Source organism: Agelaius tricolor, unplaced genomic scaffold (assembly GCF_023055355.1).
Source record: "Agelaius tricolor isolate 1412-34295 unplaced genomic scaffold, bAgeTri1.0.p SCAF_22, whole genome shotgun sequence".
NCBI classification, from domain to species: Eukaryota; Metazoa; Chordata; class Aves; order Passeriformes; family Icteridae; genus Agelaius; species Agelaius tricolor.
In genome coordinates this window covers 13,984,021-14,003,437 of record NW_027269282.1, presented here as the reverse complement: position 1 = coordinate 14,003,437, position 19,417 = coordinate 13,984,021, and the positions used below count along the sequence as shown (strand labels likewise).

The 19,417-nt window shown below is 53.9% G+C and overlaps 1 protein-coding gene across 1 annotated transcript in view; it reads right to left on the bottom strand.

Annotated features, from left to right (window-relative positions):
• Positions 1–264: 264 nt before the first annotated feature.
• The window catches only part of JAKMIP3 (Janus kinase and microtubule interacting protein 3), a 54,568-nt gene continuing 35,415 nt past the window's right edge, over positions 265–19,417 (bottom strand). Inside the window, 10 exon segments of the mRNA XM_071446464.1 lie at positions 265–2,598; positions 11,224–12,609; positions 12,611–12,699; positions 13,427–13,468; positions 14,337–14,402; positions 14,752–14,955; positions 16,840–16,917; positions 16,991–17,059; positions 17,642–17,707; positions 19,318–19,377. Of these exon segments, the coding sequence (XP_071302565.1) occupies positions 12,390–12,609; positions 12,611–12,699; positions 13,427–13,468; positions 14,337–14,402; positions 14,752–14,955; positions 16,840–16,917; positions 16,991–17,059; positions 17,642–17,707; positions 19,318–19,377 (894 nt within the window). The 3' untranslated portion in view covers positions 265–2,598; positions 11,224–12,389.

The window sequence follows — 19,417 nt, the reverse complement described above, 5'->3', positions numbered from 1 at the left end:
TGGCGAGGCGAGCCCCGCGCCGCGTTAAGAGCCGCCCAAGGACCCCCGCCCCTCCCGGTGCCCATCCAGCCGTGCCCGGCCCCGCGTGCGACCGCGAGGTGACATCTCCGGCGTCTGTGATGGCAGAGACAGCGCGGGGTTGGCTGCGCGGGGAGCGGGTGAACGCCCCCACCCCGAGCCCTCCCGGGCATCTCCCGGTCCCCAGCCGGGCCGGTGTCACAGCCCAGCTCCCCCATCCCCTCAAACCCAAACCAGTTCATCTAATTTGAAGGTTTAAAACAGATCTTTTTAATTAAAATTGACAATAATTTATGTATTTTACAAAGGAATAGAAAGTCTCTCGATATATATCATAGGAATCACAATACAAAAATATCTGTAAAATTCTCTAGTCGAACTCTCCAGCCCCCGTTTTCGGGCTGTCGGTTGCTGTCGCAGCACTGAACCCAGCGTTCTGTATTTTGGATATGATTCTGGAGTAGGATTAGAGGACACGGGTCACGGCACGCCAGCCAGTGCACCAAAAACCTCCATCTTCTCTGTGTTACGTTTTGCATAAGTTTACAACAGTCCCTTTTTATAAACTGTACAGCACATCATACAGGGTTTAATACACATATTCACACGGCGATTTCCTGAGTCGAAGCTAAATCTCTTCCTGTGCACGCTGCCGGCGAGGGGCACAGGGGTGCGAAGGAGCCGGCGTCGGTCCAGGAGCATTTTCTCCTCCTGGTCAGGAATTCTGTCCACAAGCCACGTAAGGCACTCAAGGAATCACTGAAGGCTACAGATATAGAGCAGAGTACTGGAAATTACAGCCACATCCTCCAGCAGCCGGAACGGGCAGTCCACACAGCCTGGCACACACACGGCAGCGGGGGCAGGTTGGGGCGGGGGGCGGCCCGCGGCACCCCCGGCCCGGCTGCTGCCCCCGCCCCGGGCACGGAGCGACCGCGGGAGCGCCCCGGGCCGGGACAGCCCCACCGCCAGCCCGGGGCTTGGAGACGGGGTTTGTGAGGGATGCACCGGGCCAGAGCGAGGAGCGAGCAGCCGAGACCCGACACGGCTCAGCCCGGCTCGGGGCTACCAAAAACTCCTGACACAGAGCCCAGCCCGGCTCCGGGCCACCAAAAAACTCCTGACACAGAGCCCAGCCCTGCTCCGGGCCACCAAAAAACTCCTGACATGGAGCCCAGCCCGGCTCCGGGCTACCAAAAAACTCCTCACACAGAGCCCAGCCCGGCTCCGGGCTACCAAAAAACTCCTCACACAGAGCCCAGCCCGGCTCCGGGCTACCAAAATACTCCTGACACAGAGCCCAGCCCTGCTCCGGGCCACCAAAAACTCCTCACACAGAGCCCAGCCCGGCTCGGGGCTACGAAAAAACTCCTGACATGGAGCCCAGCCCTGCCCCGGGATACCAAAAACTCCTGACACGGAGCCCAGCCCTGCCCCGGGATACCAAAAACTCCTGACAAAGAGCCCAGCCCTGCCCCGGGCTACCAAAAACTCCTGACACAGAGCCCAGCCCGGTCCCGGGCTACCAAAAATCTCCTGACACAGAGCCCAGCCCTGCTCCGGGCCACCAAAAACTCCTCACACAGAGCCCAGCCTGGCTCCGGGCTACCAAAAACTCCTGACATGGAGCCCAGCCCGGCTCGGGGCTACGAAAAAACTCCTGACACGGAGCCCAGCCCGGTCCCGGGATACCAAAAACTCCTGACACAGAGCTCAGCCCGGCCCCGGGCCATCACAAACTCCTCACACGGAGCCCAGCCCGGCCCCGGGCCATCACAAACTCCTGACAGAGCCGGCGGGCCGCGGGCAGCGAGCGGAAGCAGCGGGATCCCCTCCCGGAGAGTGAGGGAGCACACGGATGGCAATCTCCTGTCTGTGCATTTAAACGGAGGACACAGTTCTGAAAACATTCTTTGAGCCGTTTTCTCTTTCCTATGTACAAAACTTCATACATATTTATAGTGACATATAGATAAGCACGATTCCTTATTTACACACAGACCTGTCCTGTACAATTGGTTTTGTACTTAAACCCCCAGGATCAAGGAAGTTAACGGGAAAACAGAACCGGTATTTGAGACACACGGACACACCGGGCACAAGAGCACATCCCGAATGAAGAGCCATGAGATGGACTCAAACCACTTCCTAAGGTGCCCTTTGCCACCTCAACCACCACCTGCAGGGCTTCCTGCAGCGAATACAGTATTTTAAGACATGAAGTATTTCAGTAGAACTCAAAATGAACTCGTTTTAGGCGTGAAATGCAGAAGCAAAAATGCAGCTCATCCCAGAATGCCAGCACTGGTATTGGTATCTGGTAGATTTGGAGCTTGTTAAATCAATTCCATGATAGAATTGTATGCTGATAGCAAAATCCACAACCTTGGCCTTAAAACATTGCATCCCTCTGGTCCAAATAGCACACTTCTCTGACCAAATCCCTTTCTTCTGTTTCTGCAGCTGAGCTCCCAGTGCTGGGTTAAAACACGGCTGATGTACAAGTGCAGGAAGAGGTTGAAGAATTTCAGTATCCAGGGGTTTTCTCCATAGCTTTATAAACTCCAGCAGCGCAGGTACCTACAGAATAAAATAAATACAAGGTTTAACTACTGCTGTGGTCCTCTCCTCCACGTGGGATTTTTAATCCCAGAATCTACAACATTTCCATTCCATAGGTTGTGCTGGGTTGTGTTAAGCAGCTCTCAGTTAAGTCTAAGTTGGAGCAGACTTAGCCAGTTACTGTTCTTTTTCCCTGAAAAACAAGAGATAATTTATTAAATGCTAAATGCACTTTTCTCCAGGCTGTGCCACACATCAAATAATTCATTTTCCTCAAGCAATCCTCTCCTAACAGCTTTGGGTAACACTCAGAATATGGTGATGATCGTGATGAATGATGAATTTAAAATTTGCCTGATCTGACAAACTCTGAGAGGACGAGTTAATAACCACGGAGCCAAATTCCAGCTCCCCAGGGGAGGAGAGGCGGCACGAAGGAAGGAAGGACGGACGTGGTGCCCGTAGGTGGGAGGGGGCTGCTGCAGCTGCCCTGAGCCTCCTGTGCCCCCTCCTTGGCCCCGTGTCCCTGCTCCCATGTCCCACCCAGCCAGGAGAGCAGCACCAGCCGGGCGGGGAATGTCTGGGGAAGGAGCGCACGTGGGAAGAGAACAGCCCTGCCAGTGGCCAGAGAGGAGAGAATCCCCATTCCCTGTTCCTTCTCCACCCCCTGTTCCCTGTCTCTTCTCCATCCCTTGTTCCCTGACCCTTCTCCATCCCCTGTTCCACATCTCTTCTCCATCCCTTGTTCCCTGACCCTTCTCCATCCCTTGTTCCCTGACCCTTCTCCATCCCCTGTTCCACATCTCTTCTCCATCCCCTGTTCCCTGACCCTTCTCCATCCCCTGTTCCCTGACCCTTCTCCATCCCCTGTTCCCTGACCCTTCTCCATCCCCTGTTCCCTGTCTCTTCTCCATCCCCTGTTCCACATCTCTTCTCCATCCCCTGTTCCCTGTCCCTTCTCCATCCCCTGTTCCCTGACCCTTCTCCATCCCCTGTTCCCTGTCTCTTCTCCATCCCCTGTTCCACATCTCTTCTCCATCCCCTGTTCCCTGTCCCTTCTCCATCCCCTGTTCCCTGACCCTTCTCCATCCCCTGTTCCCTGTCTCTTCTCCCCGGGCCCCAGCAGCAGCTGAATCCCCTCCCTGGCGCAGGGAAGGGTTAACCCTTCCCAGCCCGCCTGGCCGCCAGGGCAGACAATCCCTGGGCTCGTTTGTTCCAGCCCGTGCCGTGGCAGGGACACCCTGCACCAGAGCAGGTCCTGCAGGCTCCTCTGTCCCCCCCGAGCCTTGGGGCAGGGGATGCTGCTCACAGCTGACAACAGCACCCCAAGGACTCCAGAAGCAATTCCTGAAAAGTAAACGACAGAAGAGGAAGCGAGGGCGGCTGAGGGGGTTTTCCAGACGCCCTTTGCTCTGCTCCCCGCCTGTCGGGGCCGTCACGGAGCCGGAGCGCTGGGCAGAGCGCGGGGCTGCCCCCGCCGGTCCCGGTCCCGGCCCCGCTGCCCCCGCCGGTGCCGGCCCCGCTGCCCCCGGGGCTCCTGCGGCTCCCGCGGGCCTCGCACACGGCACCGTCACCCGTCCCTCACCCCCCGCCTCCCGCCGAACACACGGAATGGTTCCAGAGCTGTAAAACTGGGCCAGCAGCATTTGAAAAATGGTAACGGGTGGAGCGTCGGTGTTTGTGCTTCTGAGCACTCGTGGCTTGTGGAAAACAGCAGCTTTGCCGAAGAGAACAATGCAGGGAGGCAGCTCCTCAAAGATCACGGATTAAATTTGATGTCACAAAACCCCAGAATGGTTTGGGTGGGAAGGGAGCATCTCCCCCCCATTCCCACCCCTGCCATGGCAGGGACACCTCCCACTGTCCCAGGGGCTCCCAGCCCCAGTGTCCAGCCTGGCCTTGGGCACTGCCAGGGATGCAGGGGCAGCCCCAGCTGCTCTAGGCACCCTGTGCCAGGGCCTGCCCATCTTCCACATATCTAAGCTAAATTTCCCCTGATTTAGTTTGACCCCATTACTCCTTGTCCTGTCACGACAGATCCTGAAGAAGAATGCTCACCTTCATCAGAACAGCCTCTTACCAAGGCTGCAGTGGAAGGAGATATATATTTACACATTCATCTTCATCTATGGATATATATTTACATGCTTATTTATATGTACATATGCTTATTTATATATATCACACAGGACCATATGGCTGAGGGAGGCACTGACAGCATCCTGGGCTGCTGGGAAAAGCTGGGACGTGTTTGGGGGTAAGGAAAAGGCACCAGAACCACAGGCAGCACTTGGACTGGCCTAGGCACTGCCTCACTGAGCCCCTAAGCAGAGTTACCAAGCAGGTGAAGTGATGCTGGAGGTGGCTCTAAGGCAGCTCACTCCTCTCTCCCAAAGGAGAGCCTGCCTGGATGAGCCTGAGGTTCTTCATCACTGCTAAAGCTGAATCCAGCCTGGGACACACCCTGGGACCCCACTGCTGCCTGCAAGGTGTCAGTGGGACAGCAAATCATGGATCCCTCTGGGAGCCATGCGATGGGAAGGAGGGGATCAGAGCCCCTGCACCAACCCCGTGGCCTTGGGGGCTGGACCCCATCCTCACCTGGGACCCCACAAACCCCCAGGAGCTGGGAATGCAGAATCTCTCATCTTCCCACTCAGGCCCCACGATGAGAACAAACAGGTGGAAATTCTTGTCCATGTAAAGAACAATGGGCTAGACTTGGCTTCCTTGCCTTTTGCCCTTCCTCTCCCACTGGACATTTATGGCACATTCAACCCCTCCTGTGCACATGAATACAAATGCAAATAACCCACGGGGATGTACTGCAGGGCAGAGAGGGGTTCCCAGAGAACAGGAACATGAGAAATCACGAGCAGAATAAAATACAGCGGGGAGTGATTTAACCATGTAAAAATGGTGGCCATTTAGTTCCAATAGGTTCCACAGAAAGGAGAACATTTGATGTCAGGGAGGAGGACGGGACAGGTCCCTGGGAGGAAGAGGAAGCTCTTTTTTCTTTTCTCCTTTTTCCTGGTGAGAGAGAGGAAACTGCTGGCTGCAGTGAAGCAGCCAAAGACCAGGGTAATAACAGCAAATGGATTACACAAATGGACTCACACAAATCTCAGCTGCACCCCAGCTTTGACAACGTGCACCTTCTTTTTCAAGATGCTATCACTTGCCTTTATGAGCAGGGTGACAGGGTAAACACACTTGGGCAATTCACTGGAGTGTCTGCAAAAATTCAGATTCTTGATTGCATTTCAGGCCACAGTCCCATGGTTTTTGTGGCTGGAGGATGGGCCTCTAGCCCTGAGAATCTCAGCTATCAGCAGCCCCTCACTGTCCACCTAATTTCTTACTTAATTCCTCATTTTCAGTTTAATAATTAAGAACACTCTTTCACAGGACATCCCAGTGAACATGCCCATGGTGTATTTTGCTCCTGTCTATCTATATTGACTTGGAAGATTCTGGGGTTTTCCAGTCCAATTTACCAAGGAAGGAGTGTTCCTGACCGTATCCATTTCTGCTGACAAATGCTGTGAGTCTACACTGAGCAGAGAACTACCCACGAGCATAAAAGCATTTCACCTCATCAATATTCACAGACTGGAATCTGAAACGCTCTTCCCGGGCCCCCTGAAGCTTTCCAGCAGCTCCAGGAGCCCGGGGGGAGGCTGCAGCTGGGCTGGGGATGCTGGGCATCACGGTGCCCATCAGTGCCAGCCCCGCTTGGCCAGGCTGGGGCTGCAGGAGCAGCCAGCACAGGTGATTCCAGCCATTCCTGTTCCCTTCCTGCAGCCCCTGCCATGAGCCACTCAAACCAGGACTGCAGGAGCAGCCAGCACAGGTGATTCCAGCCATTCCTGTTCCCTTCCTGCAGCCCCTGCCATGAGCCACTCAAACCAGGACTGCAGGAGCAGCCAGCACAGCTGATTCCAGCCATTCCTGTTCCCTTCCTGCACAGCCCATGCCATGAGCCACCCCAGACAGGACTGCAGGAGCAGCCAGCACAGGTGATTCCAGCCATTCCTGTTCCCTTCCTGCACAGCCCATGCCATGAGCCACTCAAACCAGGACTGCAGGAGCAGCCAGCACAGCTGATTTCAGCCATTCTGTTCCCTTCCTGCACAGCCCATGCCATGAGCCACTCAAACCAGGACTGCAGGAGCAGCCAGCACAGCTGATTTCAGCCATTCTGTTCCCTTCCTGCACAGCCCATGCCATGAGCCACCCCAGACAGGACTGCAGGGCTGAGCTCTGGCCCTGCCATCACCTCCTGTGCTGGAGGGGGAACCCAGCGGCTCTGGCCCCACAGTCAGGCTCTGCCCATCCTGCCCCCATGGACATGGGGGGATTCTGACACAGACACACTGCAAACTGCTTCTGCTAGAGCAGAAAACAGGGCTGCTCCCTCCAGGCATAATAGCAGGGGTTTAAAAAGCTGTTTCCTTCCATTACAAATTATTTACCTGCGATAAAATCTTGGTACTACTCATTTTACACACACACACATATATAGATATAAATATGTGCATAGAAACCCACAGCATTTTCTTTCTACATTGGATTTTCAGTTCAGTAGGGACAGCTCAGTGGGATCAGCTCAGGGACAGTTCAGGGACAGTTCAGCAGGGACAGCTCAGGGACAGTTCAGCAGGGACGGCTCAGGGACAGTTCAGGGACAGTTCAGGGACAACACAGGGAGAGTTCAGTGGGATCAGGTCAGGGACAGCTCAGTGGGATCAGCTCAGGTACAGCTCAGGTACAGCTTAGCAGGGACAGCTCAGGCACAGTTCAGGGACAGTTCAGTGGGATCAGCTCAGGGACAGCTCAGGGACAGTTCAGTGGGATCAATTCAGGGACAGCTCAGGGGCAGCTCAGGGACAGTTCAGCAGGTACAGTTCAGGGACAGCTCAGCAGGTACAGCTCAGGCACAGTTCAGCAGGTACAGCTCAGGCACAGCTGAGCAGCACGGTGCCCGGTCAGGCTGAGCAGGTGGAGCTGAGGCAGGAAATGCAGGCTGACACCTCAGCCTCCCCTGCAGCTGCTCGGGAAAGGCACCGGGGGACACTGGGGGACACTGTGGGGATGGCAGCCCCGATGGCAGCCGCAGGAACTCGGGGCTCTGTGTGACAGAGCCGCTCCCTGCTGCTGCACACCCTGCTCGTGCCTGACCTCCTCCCCACCTTGGGGAGCCCAGCTGCAGGGAGCCCTCAGCGCCCGGCTCCCCATCAATTCACAGCCCTCAGAGTCCTCCTGGTGTTGAACAAAGGGACAAATGTGGCTCTAAGTGACGATGTGAGCATTTCACAGTCCCTTCCAGGCGCTCTCAGCGCTGCCGGCCCCTCTGTGACAGCCGTGACAATCCCGACCCTGCACTCACCGATCTGCCGTGTCCCGGGGGCGTTTGCAGCATCCTTGTTTATAGCGAGGAGCAAAGTGCCCCCCGGGCAATTCTCCTCAGAAAAGCATCGACAGAGCAGCAGCTCCTGGCTGCCTCTGCCCATCTGCATGAGGCCAGTTCAGCCTCAGTGACTTGGACACGTCCTCCTCTCTGGGATTTCTGCTGCCCTGCAGGTGCAGACACATCCCTGGGCACCCAACCCCTCCACGGCAGGGCTATTTACACAAACACAATTTACAAACAGTACGCATTCTTTTAAGAAAGCTAACTTTATGATAGATTTTCCAGCTGAATAATTCTCCAGGCTAACGCTGAGTTTGGTAAACTACAAAAAGATTTGTCCTTGTTATTTGCAAGAGCTCAGCAAGACCCAAAGTAAGGGGGAGAACCCTTCAGCTGTGATGAGAAGTGAAGCTGCTCTGCCCAGGAGTGCTTTGGGGAGTGAAAGGTGAAATGAATGATTAGCTTTAAAACCAGCTTGGTGGAGCAGGCTTTTGCCCTGCCAGTCTGTACAGAGTCAGGCAGAGTTTTCATTCTGAGAGCAAGCTGAGGATGGAAGGTGCTGGGGTTTTGAGGGGGAAGCACACGGGACACCAAACTGCTGCTGCTGCACAAATTCACATTCCAAAAAAGCTCTTTACTTCCCACAGCAAGAGGAACACCCCCATAAATGACTCAAGGGAAGGCTCGATGGGGCTTGGAGCAGCCTGGGGTACTGGGAGGTTCCCAGCCTGCCCATGGCAGGGATGACCTTGCAAGTGCCCCCCAGCCCAACCCATTCTGGGACTCTGTGCTGGGTGTGATTCCCCTGCAGCAGCACAGGAGTGGGAGGTTTCGGTTGTAGAGAGGACAAATGAAAGGCTGGTCCCACATCCTGTCCCCGGAACGTGCCCAGGAAGCACAACCACAAGTTCCTGTGTAATAACGCAGGTGTTTTGCTCAGCAGGAGACTCCCAGCTGGCCTGTGGGGAGGTGTTTTCCCGAGGGGTTTGGCAGAGCCGTGGGGGAGCAGCCTGTGCCCAGCAGAGATGTCTGGGATGGGGCCGAGGAGCTCCCAGCCTCGGCCAGGCCTGGCTGGAGCCCCCCTCAGCCCCAGCTCCCGCCCCAGGGCCTCCATCCCCGCCTCAGCCACAAATGCAGGCTGACATTGTCACTTCTGTGCACTTCAGGCTGCCGCAGCCCGAGACGGCGGAGCAGAAACGCGCTGCGTGCTCTTACACAAACTGACAGCCATCAACCCACTGGAAATCTCCTCCTTGGCTGGGCCAATCCTGCTCTCCCAGAGAGACAGAAACCCCCAAGGTCTGCAGCAGAGCCAGCGGAATGAAAGCTTTTGAGTCAATGCCTTTGCTCAATGGGAGTCTCCTTGACGGCCTGAATTTCCCCACACTTCACTTCAAACGAGGATGTCTGGGCTCACCCTGCACGGCAGAGTGGCCAATTAGCATTCTGAGGCTGGAGCTCATTAGTGCCCCTGAGGGAAGCCATTGCAGAGGGCCTGGGCACTCACACAGCTCCAGCAGCTCCTCACTTCCCCCGGGGATCCCTTCTGAAAGGGAGGAAAAACCCCAAAACCCCACTGAGAGCGGGGTACACCAGGAACACAGAACGACTTGCTACTGTTCAACTGATCCGTGTGCAGAGTCATTTAAAGAAAAGGAATTATCCACAGGACTGAGAGGCTCACAGGCACAGATCCTGCTCTGGGGGTGAAGGAGGCTCCCCCTGGGGAAACCTCCCCATCCGTGGTTAAATAAAACCATCAAGCTCTGAACTCCTGCAACTGGTATTTCTAATTGCTGCCTCCAGTAGGAAATATGCTATGTATTCTTAATTAAAAATATTAAGGGCCATTTCTAAAGAGAATTTATATTGTTGTAAGAAAAAGAAGGGTTAGAGGAGGATCTGAAAATGGGTGGATCCACCATGAACCTAAAGCTGGCTTGCTGCTGGTGACCATGGCTGGCGTCTCCCCATGAGCCCTGGGCACGTTCAGCTCCACAGACCAGTTAAACACAGCAAGCTGCTCTTAGAAACAGGAAAACAGACTGGCTTGGGTAGGCAGGCACTGCAGAAACCATGTAGCTCCAGCCCTCTGCCGTGGGGCTTTCCCCATCCTTCTATCACTGGAAAACTGAAAACAATAATTTCATGTTATTTGTTCCAGCACATTCCACACGTTGCTTCCTTTGAATGCACAAATATCAAATGGAGCTATAATAAATGCTGGGGGTTTTAATTAAATTAAGATAATCAGGGCAAAAAATATGGGTGCTCAAGCCTCTTCTAAAAATGTAAGAGTAAATATCTAATAAAAATTTCTCTTAGGTAAGTGACAGCTTATTTATTTGGACACGGGCAAGTGCTACCCAGCCCTGTGAGCCCCCAGCCTCCAAAGTTCAAGAGACACTAAAAAATAACTGAAACACCATCCTAAACCAGCCTGGGACAGTCAAATGGCCTGTGAAGCAGCATCCTCTCCTCCAGGACACACAGCTCCCATTTTCCTGGCTGCAGCACCCTGCACTGGGTGCCCATGGATGGGGTCTCTGCTGAGGGGCACCCCTGGTGCCCACCACCCCTACCTGGGCACTGCCCTCTGACCCAGGAGAGCTTCACCTCGTAGTGGAGTTACAATTCAATGCCTTATTAGTACATTAATTTGGCACATAAATAACACTTCTATAAATCCTGTGCAACTGCAGCTTTCTCTGCTGCTCTCCCCATCATGTTTATCTGCCAAGTAACTCCTTATCAGCACAGATTTGGAAAAAAATGAGGGAAAGTGTGAATTAAAGTACTTTTCCAATTACTATTTGTCAAATATGCAAAATGAAAAGTATTTTCATTTCCTGCATTTAAAACATGCCTTTTTAAAAGCAGCATGACTGCTTGCTGTCCATACAAATCTGACAGTGCATTTAATTACCTTCCAATAATTTTGTGTTAGGAGTTACCACTGATGTAAAACATAAACCCAGAATTTGTTATTATATCACACTGAAATTTAACACCTAAATTATTAGCAGTAATTAAATAATGTTTACATAAAGACTCTGGTAATTTCAATATCAAATTCAGTATTTCCTCTGTTATCACCTTAAGAGAATAATAATAACAACAGATAAATAACATCTGTAATTATAAACCCAAGTGAGAGAGACCAGCAGGGGAGGGAGTTCCACAGAGCCCCAGGATGAAGGGGTTTCCGGCTGGTCAGCCCATCTTACCTGTCCAGAGCTCTGATCCCTTCCTGCCCGTGCTCCCAGGGAATGGGCACCGTGGGACCCTGGCTGCTGCAGCACCTCGCTCCTGCCCTTGGTCCTGGCTTTGACCTTGATCCCTCGCCTTGGTCCTGGCTTTGGTCCTCATCCCTGGCTTTGACCTTCATCCCTGCCCTTGGTCCTGGCTTTGACCTTCATCCCTGGCCTTGGTCCTGATCCCCGGCCTTGGTCCTGGCTTTGACCTTCATCCCTGGCTTTGTTCTTCATCCCTGGCCTTGGTCCTGGCTTTGTTCCTCATCCCTGGCCTTGACCTTCATCTCTGGCTTTGTTCTTCATCCCTGGCCTTGGTCCTGGCTTTGTTCCTCATCCCTGGCCTTGCCCCACAGCCCTGCATTTCTGTGCTTGGCTGTGGATCCAACATGGTCAATCACACTCTGGAATTTCTTCAGGGTTTTCCTCTCTTCTCCTGTTTTTCTAGAGGATTCTTTTTCCTTCCTGGTTCCTGTGCCAGCCCTCTGGGCTCGGGCTCTGTGGGACTTGTGCTCCCTTTCCCTGAGGTGAGGACACCTTCCAGGTGACAGCATCTTCCAGGTGAGGACATTTTCCAGTTGAGGACACCTTCCAGTTGAGGACACCTTCCAGGTGAGGACACCTTCTGTTTCCTCTCCCAGCCCAGTGCACATGGATCAGGGATAATCTGGTTATTTCACTCTTTTCCAGGCTGAACTTTTTGCTGGAACAGCATTAAGCCTTTTGTCACTGTTCAGGGACAGCCAATTATAAATTATTGCATACTTTTTCTCATCATGGTTTACTGACAACTCAAAAAAAAAAAAAAATTACAGCTTGTTTTCCTGCACGTAGCTTTATGTTTTTTCCTAAAACTGGGCTCATGGGATATCCAACAAAGCATGGGACGTACCCTGTGCAACGGAGAAATTCCTTGGAACAAACCACTTCATTTTCACTCACATCCATCTTTTCATGAGCTACTCCTCTGGAACGCTTCCTAAAGCCTCCTTCCAAGACAGATTTTTGAAGAACTGTGGAACAAACACGAGCGTGTGGCACACAGACAGGACAGGGGCACTTCTGCACAGAAGCAATTTGCCACCTGCTTAGCAGGGAACGGGGATAAATTCAGTGTATCTGAATCAGTGAAGGTGCTGCTGTCAGAGCCTGCCCAGCAGAGCAGCCTGGGCTGCAGGACAGGCAGCAGCAGAGTTCTTGGGGTTCCTGGCTTCCTTGGTGGGCTCAGCTCTGTCCTCTCCAAAGGCTCCTCGGGGGTTTTGGGGGTGCAGGGACTCCCCCACAGCCCAGCTCAGCCCCACTGCAAGTCCCACAGGCTGCAGCTGCCGTGGCCAGCAGCAAAGAACGAGACAGATGCGGGGCTGGAAGGGGCAAAGTCTCTGTGTGGGTCTCGGGAAGCAGGGCTGTCCCTCGGGCAGGAACAGCAGGAGCAGCTGCAGCGGCCTCAGGGGGCTGAAACGGGAGAGGAAAATAGCAATCAGAGGAAAGCCCACCTGGGCAAAAATAACATTCACAGAACTTCTGTGAGGTCCTGTCTACAATTATCTGCTGAACTGCAAAACTGATGAGAAAGGATTTGTGATCCATTCCATTTCTGTTGTTAGTGGGGAGTGTTTCCCTCCATGCCACCTGTGCTGTGGGCATTTCTGGCAGCACACAGAAATTGGGCAATTTATCCCCCATTTACATGGGAAAAAGGGGATTCAGGGGGTCCCTGGGGCCCTATGGCACAATGCCTGGAGGGACACACCCCAATAAATGCTATGTTGCTCCAAACCCACCTGGCTGCTCTCCTGGAGGCAGCACAGGAGAGGGGCCGAGGTTTCCATGGACCTCCAGCACAGATCAGCTGGAGCGGCCTCTGATGCACTCAGAGGAGTCACCCCAGACTGGGGGTTTGCCCTGGCTTGACAGAAGTTTCTTTGTTTTTAAACCTGCCTAATTTTTTCCTTTTCCTTCCCTTTAAAGAAGGAAATTCTGTTTGACAAGTTTTTGCCTGCTTGTCCAGGCTTCACGTTTTTTTAAAGGATTTGGAGATTTCCATTTTTGGGTTCTCTGGCATGCCCAAGAGACCCTGCAATCCTGCTGACACAGCAAAAGGAAGGCTCTTTTCTCTATGGGAAAATAGAGATGCTCTAGGAGGAGAAGAGGAGAGAGCAGAGCAGACCCGAGGGCTTACCTTGTGCATGTGGCCTGAAGGACTATGACCAAAGAATGAAAGCTAAAGAGAAAAATAAAAACAAAAATAAAAACTGAAAAGGGGAGAGAAGAGAGGAAAAAATGGAAGAGAAGAAAGAGATTAAGAGTTTACAGTGTGTTTAACTGAGGAATAAGCTGTGGTTACAGACAGAGCACAACACAACTCTCAGGTGAGAAGGAACATGGAGTGTGAAGTGAAGCCCGAGTGCTCGGGGCTCAGCTTGGCTCCCGAGAGCTCCCGTGTCCCCTGGGCTGGTGACAGTGACCCCCTGCCCCTGTGAGCCCAGCCAGCCCCAGCCCCAGGCTCGGGGAATGGGGAACAGCAGTTCTGACCCTGAAACACCCGAGCCCGGCCCTGCTGAGCTCTGGGCTCAGGGGCTGGCCCAGCTCAGCCCCTGCTGTACCTGAGCATGGCCCTTCCACAAGGCAGGGCTCAGCTGAGCCATTCTGGGTAAAACACACCAGTTTGGGCTGGCTGCAGAACGCTCCATGGCACAAACTGTGGCTGCAGCTAGGCAGGAGAGCAAAGCCCCCGCTCCTGCTGGGAAAGGCTGCTCCATGCACTGCCTTCCCAGGGGCTGGGGTGGATGGGAGGGAAGCAGGGAGCAACAGCCCCTTCCCCAGAGCTCTGCTGCTGAGCCCTCAGCTCTGACCTTCCCTGCCCGGGGCCAGGCTGCCCTGCAGGTTAGCAGGGAGGAAGGACTCAATGCAACCAGTTCACCTGCCCTCCTCGGAGGGGCTGGTACAAATGCAAGGTGTTTTCCTGCAGCTGTGCCCCTTTCTCACTGCACTACACACACGAGCTCTCTCTAGGGTGGTTTCCTTGGCCCAGGTGAAATGGAGAATGGTCATGTGCACACACAGCAGCTGTTCCGTCTGCATGACCTTACCTTTTCCTCTAACTCTTTTATTTGTCTTTTTTGGCCTTCAATTCTTTCTTCTAGCTCTTTAATTCTCTGTCAGATTTCAAATAAAAAGATATTTATTAACCAACCAAATACAGATGTACCCGGAAGATGCATTAGTTTGGGGGACATAAATTGTATGTGCTGTGCTTCTACCAAAGCCAAATTGGGTATTAGGCTGCAGGTGAGTGCTCTGTGATTGTCACCGTGTGTGACAAAGGCAGGGACTGCAGGTGAGTTCTCTGTGATTGTCACCGTGTGTGACAAAGGCAGGGACAGCACGCTGCCCTGTCTGCAGGGATCTCCAGGGCCAAGCAAAGCCTGTCCCAGGCCCGGCCAGCTCGGACAGCCCCAGGGGAGGCCAGGGCTGTCCCTCCCGAGTGCCCTGGCCCAGACCCACCTGCTGGGCGTGCTGGATGAGCTCCATCCTCTCCCGCAGGATCTGGGCGTCCCTCTCGCGGAGCTCGCTCATCACCTGCCGCTTCCACTGCTCCACGGCGCTCTTCAGCTTCTCCTTCTCCTCTTCTGAAAGAAGTTCGGAAATTTTGGCTCCAGCTTCTTGCTGCAGGGCATCATAGAGCATGGCTTCTAATTCCAGAATTTGCTAATCAAAAACAATATAAAGCTGTCAGCTCGACCTTGTCCCCGGCGGGGCGAGGAGGTTGCGAGGAGCGGAGCGTCCGACCCTGAAAGGCAACGGGAGCAGAGCGGGGGCTGCGTGCTGAGCCTCCACGGGGACAGCACAGAAAACTCCATCCAGAGGGAAAACACCCCGGGCTGCCTCCATCCTGAGGGGCTCCGAGCAGCCCTGGGGCTGGCACAGCCTCCCACCAACAGGGGGGAGCCAGCTGCTCCTTCCTGGGGACGGCACCGTGGGGAGAGGAGGAGAAGGAGAAAAGGTAAAGGAAGGGGCAAAGGGAGCAGGGAGAGGGAAAAGGGAGAAGGGGAAATGTAAATAGGAAAGAGGTTCATAAAAGACTCATCTTCTGAGTTACAGATATTTTTTACATGTATTTTTCAGTCCCTTGGTTGCCCTTTCCTGGTAGCTCTCCTGTGACCCAGCAGAGAACGTAACCTCGCCCCGGCAAAGTGCTGCTGTTTGATACCTGGATTTCTGCTGTGCCCCAGCCTCATGGACACAAGCCCAGCCCTGTCTGGAGATCTGGCCTGGGCAGGAGAGGGGCAGGGGACCCTCCTGGCCCTCTCAGCAGGGTCAGCCAAGTGCTGCCTGGAGCAGGACCCTGCAGCAGCCAGGCTCAGGGGTTTTGCCTGCTAGTCCTGTTGGCTCTGCTTCAGGGGCAGCACGATTAGCTGCTCCTCATCTCCAGGGCACAAAGGAAACATGGAAGTGAAGCGAATTTTACAAAGCAGAAGAGCTCTTTCCACTCAAATTCCAGGGCAGAACAAAGCTTCCTTTGCTGCTTTCAGGCTGCATTTGTGCCCTGGAACAAAGCAGTGCCTGGGACACGCGTGTGGTGCCTTCAGAAAACAGAGGAAAATGCAAATAACCCTCAGCCCCCTCTGCAGGGGCTGACACTCCTTGCACTCCCTGCTTCCCATCAGCAGAGTCAGCCCTCAGCTGCACAAACTGCTGCTCAGGACAGGAGGTGATGGAACCACAGAGTCCCAGACTTAAAGGCTACCTTGTTCCATCCCCTGCCATGGGCAGGGAAATTCCACTGCAAGGTGTTATAGGGCTGGGGCCACAGCCGAGGGGGCTTGTGTGCTTTCCAAGGTTTGCACTGTGCCAAGCTTGGCTCCAGATACAGCTCAGAATGTGTCAAAATCAGTCCTAAAAATCACCCACAGGACAGAAAATGTATGGAGCAAAAGCTCCCCCAAATGGTTCAAGACACAAGTAGACAACAGGAGGCAGAGGCATAAACACTCACTGCTCCTCAGAAAGCGTAACTGTGCTCTAGGTTTGTGTAGAACTGGGAAAATGAGATAAACTGAGAGGAAACTTTATGCCTTTTGTGGATATATATATAAAACCTTTCTCTCATTGATGGAAACAAGACAGCTGATGACTGAAAAGATGGGTGAAATGCTATGGATCAGCTAATGATGAACCTGACTTAAAAGCAGTTCCATTTCAAATTTACACATCCCAGAATACCTCCAGCTGCTCTGGTTACAGGGGTGTAATCCAAAATCCAAGGAAATGTGCAGGCTAAAATATATTTTTAAAAAATACAAGGCAAATTACTGCAAATCTAATTTTCTTATCAGTCTTTTACAGAAGCTTTGGCTGAATTAAAGCTGAGTAAGTGTTTGTTGAGTAAGTAAATGCTGAGGTGCTAACCCTGCAGGGGCCACTCAGACCCAGGAGTTCTGTTCACAAGGCAGTCCTGGTCAGCTCAGGGTGCAGAGGATTTGCTGGACCCTGACCCATGCAGCCCTTGGGGCACCCACAGCAGCGCTGCCCAGGGCAGAGCCCGTGGGCTGGCCCAGGTGTGCTCAGTCAGCCCCGTCTGACTGCCCTCACCTTGTGAGCCTGGTCCAGGGACTGTTTCCTGAAGTCCAGCTCATCGTCCAGGTATCCCTTCTGCTTGCTGAACAGCTCCTGGGGAGCGAGGAAGGGGCTGTCAGTGACCCCCAGGGCCCAGGCCCGTCCCCTGCCGCCCCCTCCCCGGTACCTTCTCGTTCTCCAGGTCCAGCATCTTCTGCTGCAGCGCAGACTCGGTCACCTCGATCTGCTGGAGCCACTGGGGGACAGACAGAGCCTGAGCAGGGCCCTGGGGCAGGGCATGTGCCAGCAGGCAGGCACCACTCCAACAGCAGAGTACAACTAACCCTGCTGGTCTCCTCTGAAAAGCCACATGGCAGAGCCTGGCCCTTCCCTCCTGCCTGGCTTTGCGAGTTCAGCCACGTTTCAGTGGGGTCTGCTGCCTTGCTGGCAGGACACCCTGCTGGGACAGAGCCCAGAGCAACTCCTCATGAAGCACCGTGACTATGGGGGGCTGTCAGCTCCCTCTGCAGGTCTGCTCAGAGGGGTGGGTGCTTCCAAACACAGAGACCAGGACAGGTGCCCTGGGCCTCAGCTTCTCACCCTGTGCTCCTCACCCTCCCCATCCTCTGCTCCTCACCTTCCCCATCCTGTGCCCCTCACCTTCCCCATCCTGTGCCCCTCACCTTCCCCCCTGTGCTCCTCACCTTCCCCATCCTGTGCTCCTCACCTTCCCCATCCTGTGCTCCTCACCTTCCCCCCTGTGCTCCTCACCTTCCCCATCCTCTGCTCCTCACCTTCCCCATCCTCTGCTCCTCACCTTCCCACCTGTGCCCCTCACCTTCTCAGCCAGTGTGAGGACAGTCCTGGCCTGGATGATGACCACCTGCTCCTCGTTGGTCAGATTCTGCACCAAAAGCAGAGCACAATTACAACAAATCCCAGTTCTTGTTACTAACCCACTACTTGGGCCACTGCTGTTTCAAACATTAAATATGTCTGAGGAACAATAAACTGAGGCAGAGGAAATTAATATTGTAATGCAAAATCATTGTAAAAGCCATTGTCACTATTCATTACCAACCCTTGTCATACATAATTCTTCAAAAATTCTCATATTTACCAACAACAGCAGGGACTGGATCTTTGTGTACCCAACAGGGAATAAACAGACATTTACACAGGACAAGATTGAGCTCAGCACAAAGAGCCATGGGGAAAAGAGATGCAGTGCTCATCCCATGCACCATCCTCACTTGTGCAGCCAGGTGATGATTTTGGGAAGCATTTATTAAGACGTTGGCCATTCCATCCACCTTCTGTTGCTTCCTCCAAAATACCAAAGTACTGGAACTGGGCTTTGCATTTCATTCCAGGCTTCAGTGTGACCACAGGCGCAGCTGAAGGGCTGGGCCTGGCTCGTGTGGGACCCTGAGCCAGAGCCAGGGCAGCTGCTGAGCAGGGGGACTGCAAAGAGCTTCAGCCTCAGGCACTGCTGGGCCATGGCAGTGCTGTCCTGCAGGGATTGAATCAGGGAATCCTGGAATGCCTTGGGTGGGAAGGGACCCCAAACCCCCCCAGTGCCACTCCTGCCATGGCAGGGACACCTCCCACTGTCCCAGGGGCTCCCAGCCCCAGTGTCCAGCCTGGCCTTGGGCACTGCCAGGGATGCAGGGGCAGCCCCAGCTGCTCTGGGCACCTGTGCCAGGGCTGCCCACCCCCAGGTATTTATAGTTCTGGTACTTCCAGGCTGTGCCATGGTCCTGGGGATGGTGTTTTGCTGCTATCCAGCCTGTCACAGGGAGAGCTGGGGCAGCCCTGGTGCCCAGCCTGTCACAGGGAGAGCTGGGGCAGCCCTGGTGCAGAGTGTGAGAACAGTGGGGACCCTCCTGCAGCTGGGGTGGGGGTCCCAGGAGGGCCCTGGAGGTGCTGAGGGCTCTGTGAGACCTTGAGGGGCTCAGCTGTACCTTGGCCCCTCCAGCCCTGGGGCTCTGCTGACAGAGGAGAGCACAGGAAAAGACCCACAGGACCTTGTGTGTGCCTTCCACGTGCATAACTGTGTGCAGCCATTCACTGCCACATGCTGAAGGAGAAGCACTTGCACGTTTCTTGTTATTTGCTTCTCCTTTTCATGCTGCTATTTTGGCTTTTTGTTTAATATCCTGGTTAGTATCAAGGGTTAATGGGTTATTAGGCAAACTCAAAGCACACAGCTGCTGAAATGCAAAAGCAAAGCAAATGGAGAGCAAGCAAATCAAGAAACTGTGTGTGGCCAGTGGCCAGAAAGCCCCAAACACCAACATCACTGAGTAACAGGGATCCAGGAGCAGTGTGGTGACACGAGCCCTGCACTTCACTCCTCAGTGGCAGCAAAACCTTGAAATGGCAGCAGATGCTGTGCTTGCAGCCCAAACCAGAGGCAGGACAGGCTGTGCAGCACCAAAGCAGGCAGCTCTGCTCACTGCACACCAGGACAGGTATTCCCCAAAGCATGCACAATTTATTAAAGGAACATACACTTACGGCGTTATCCCCTAAAATGTCCAACTTTTTCATCAGCTCTGCTACTACAATGTCCTGGCAAGAGAGAAATGGAGAGGTGGGAGTCAGCACGGGG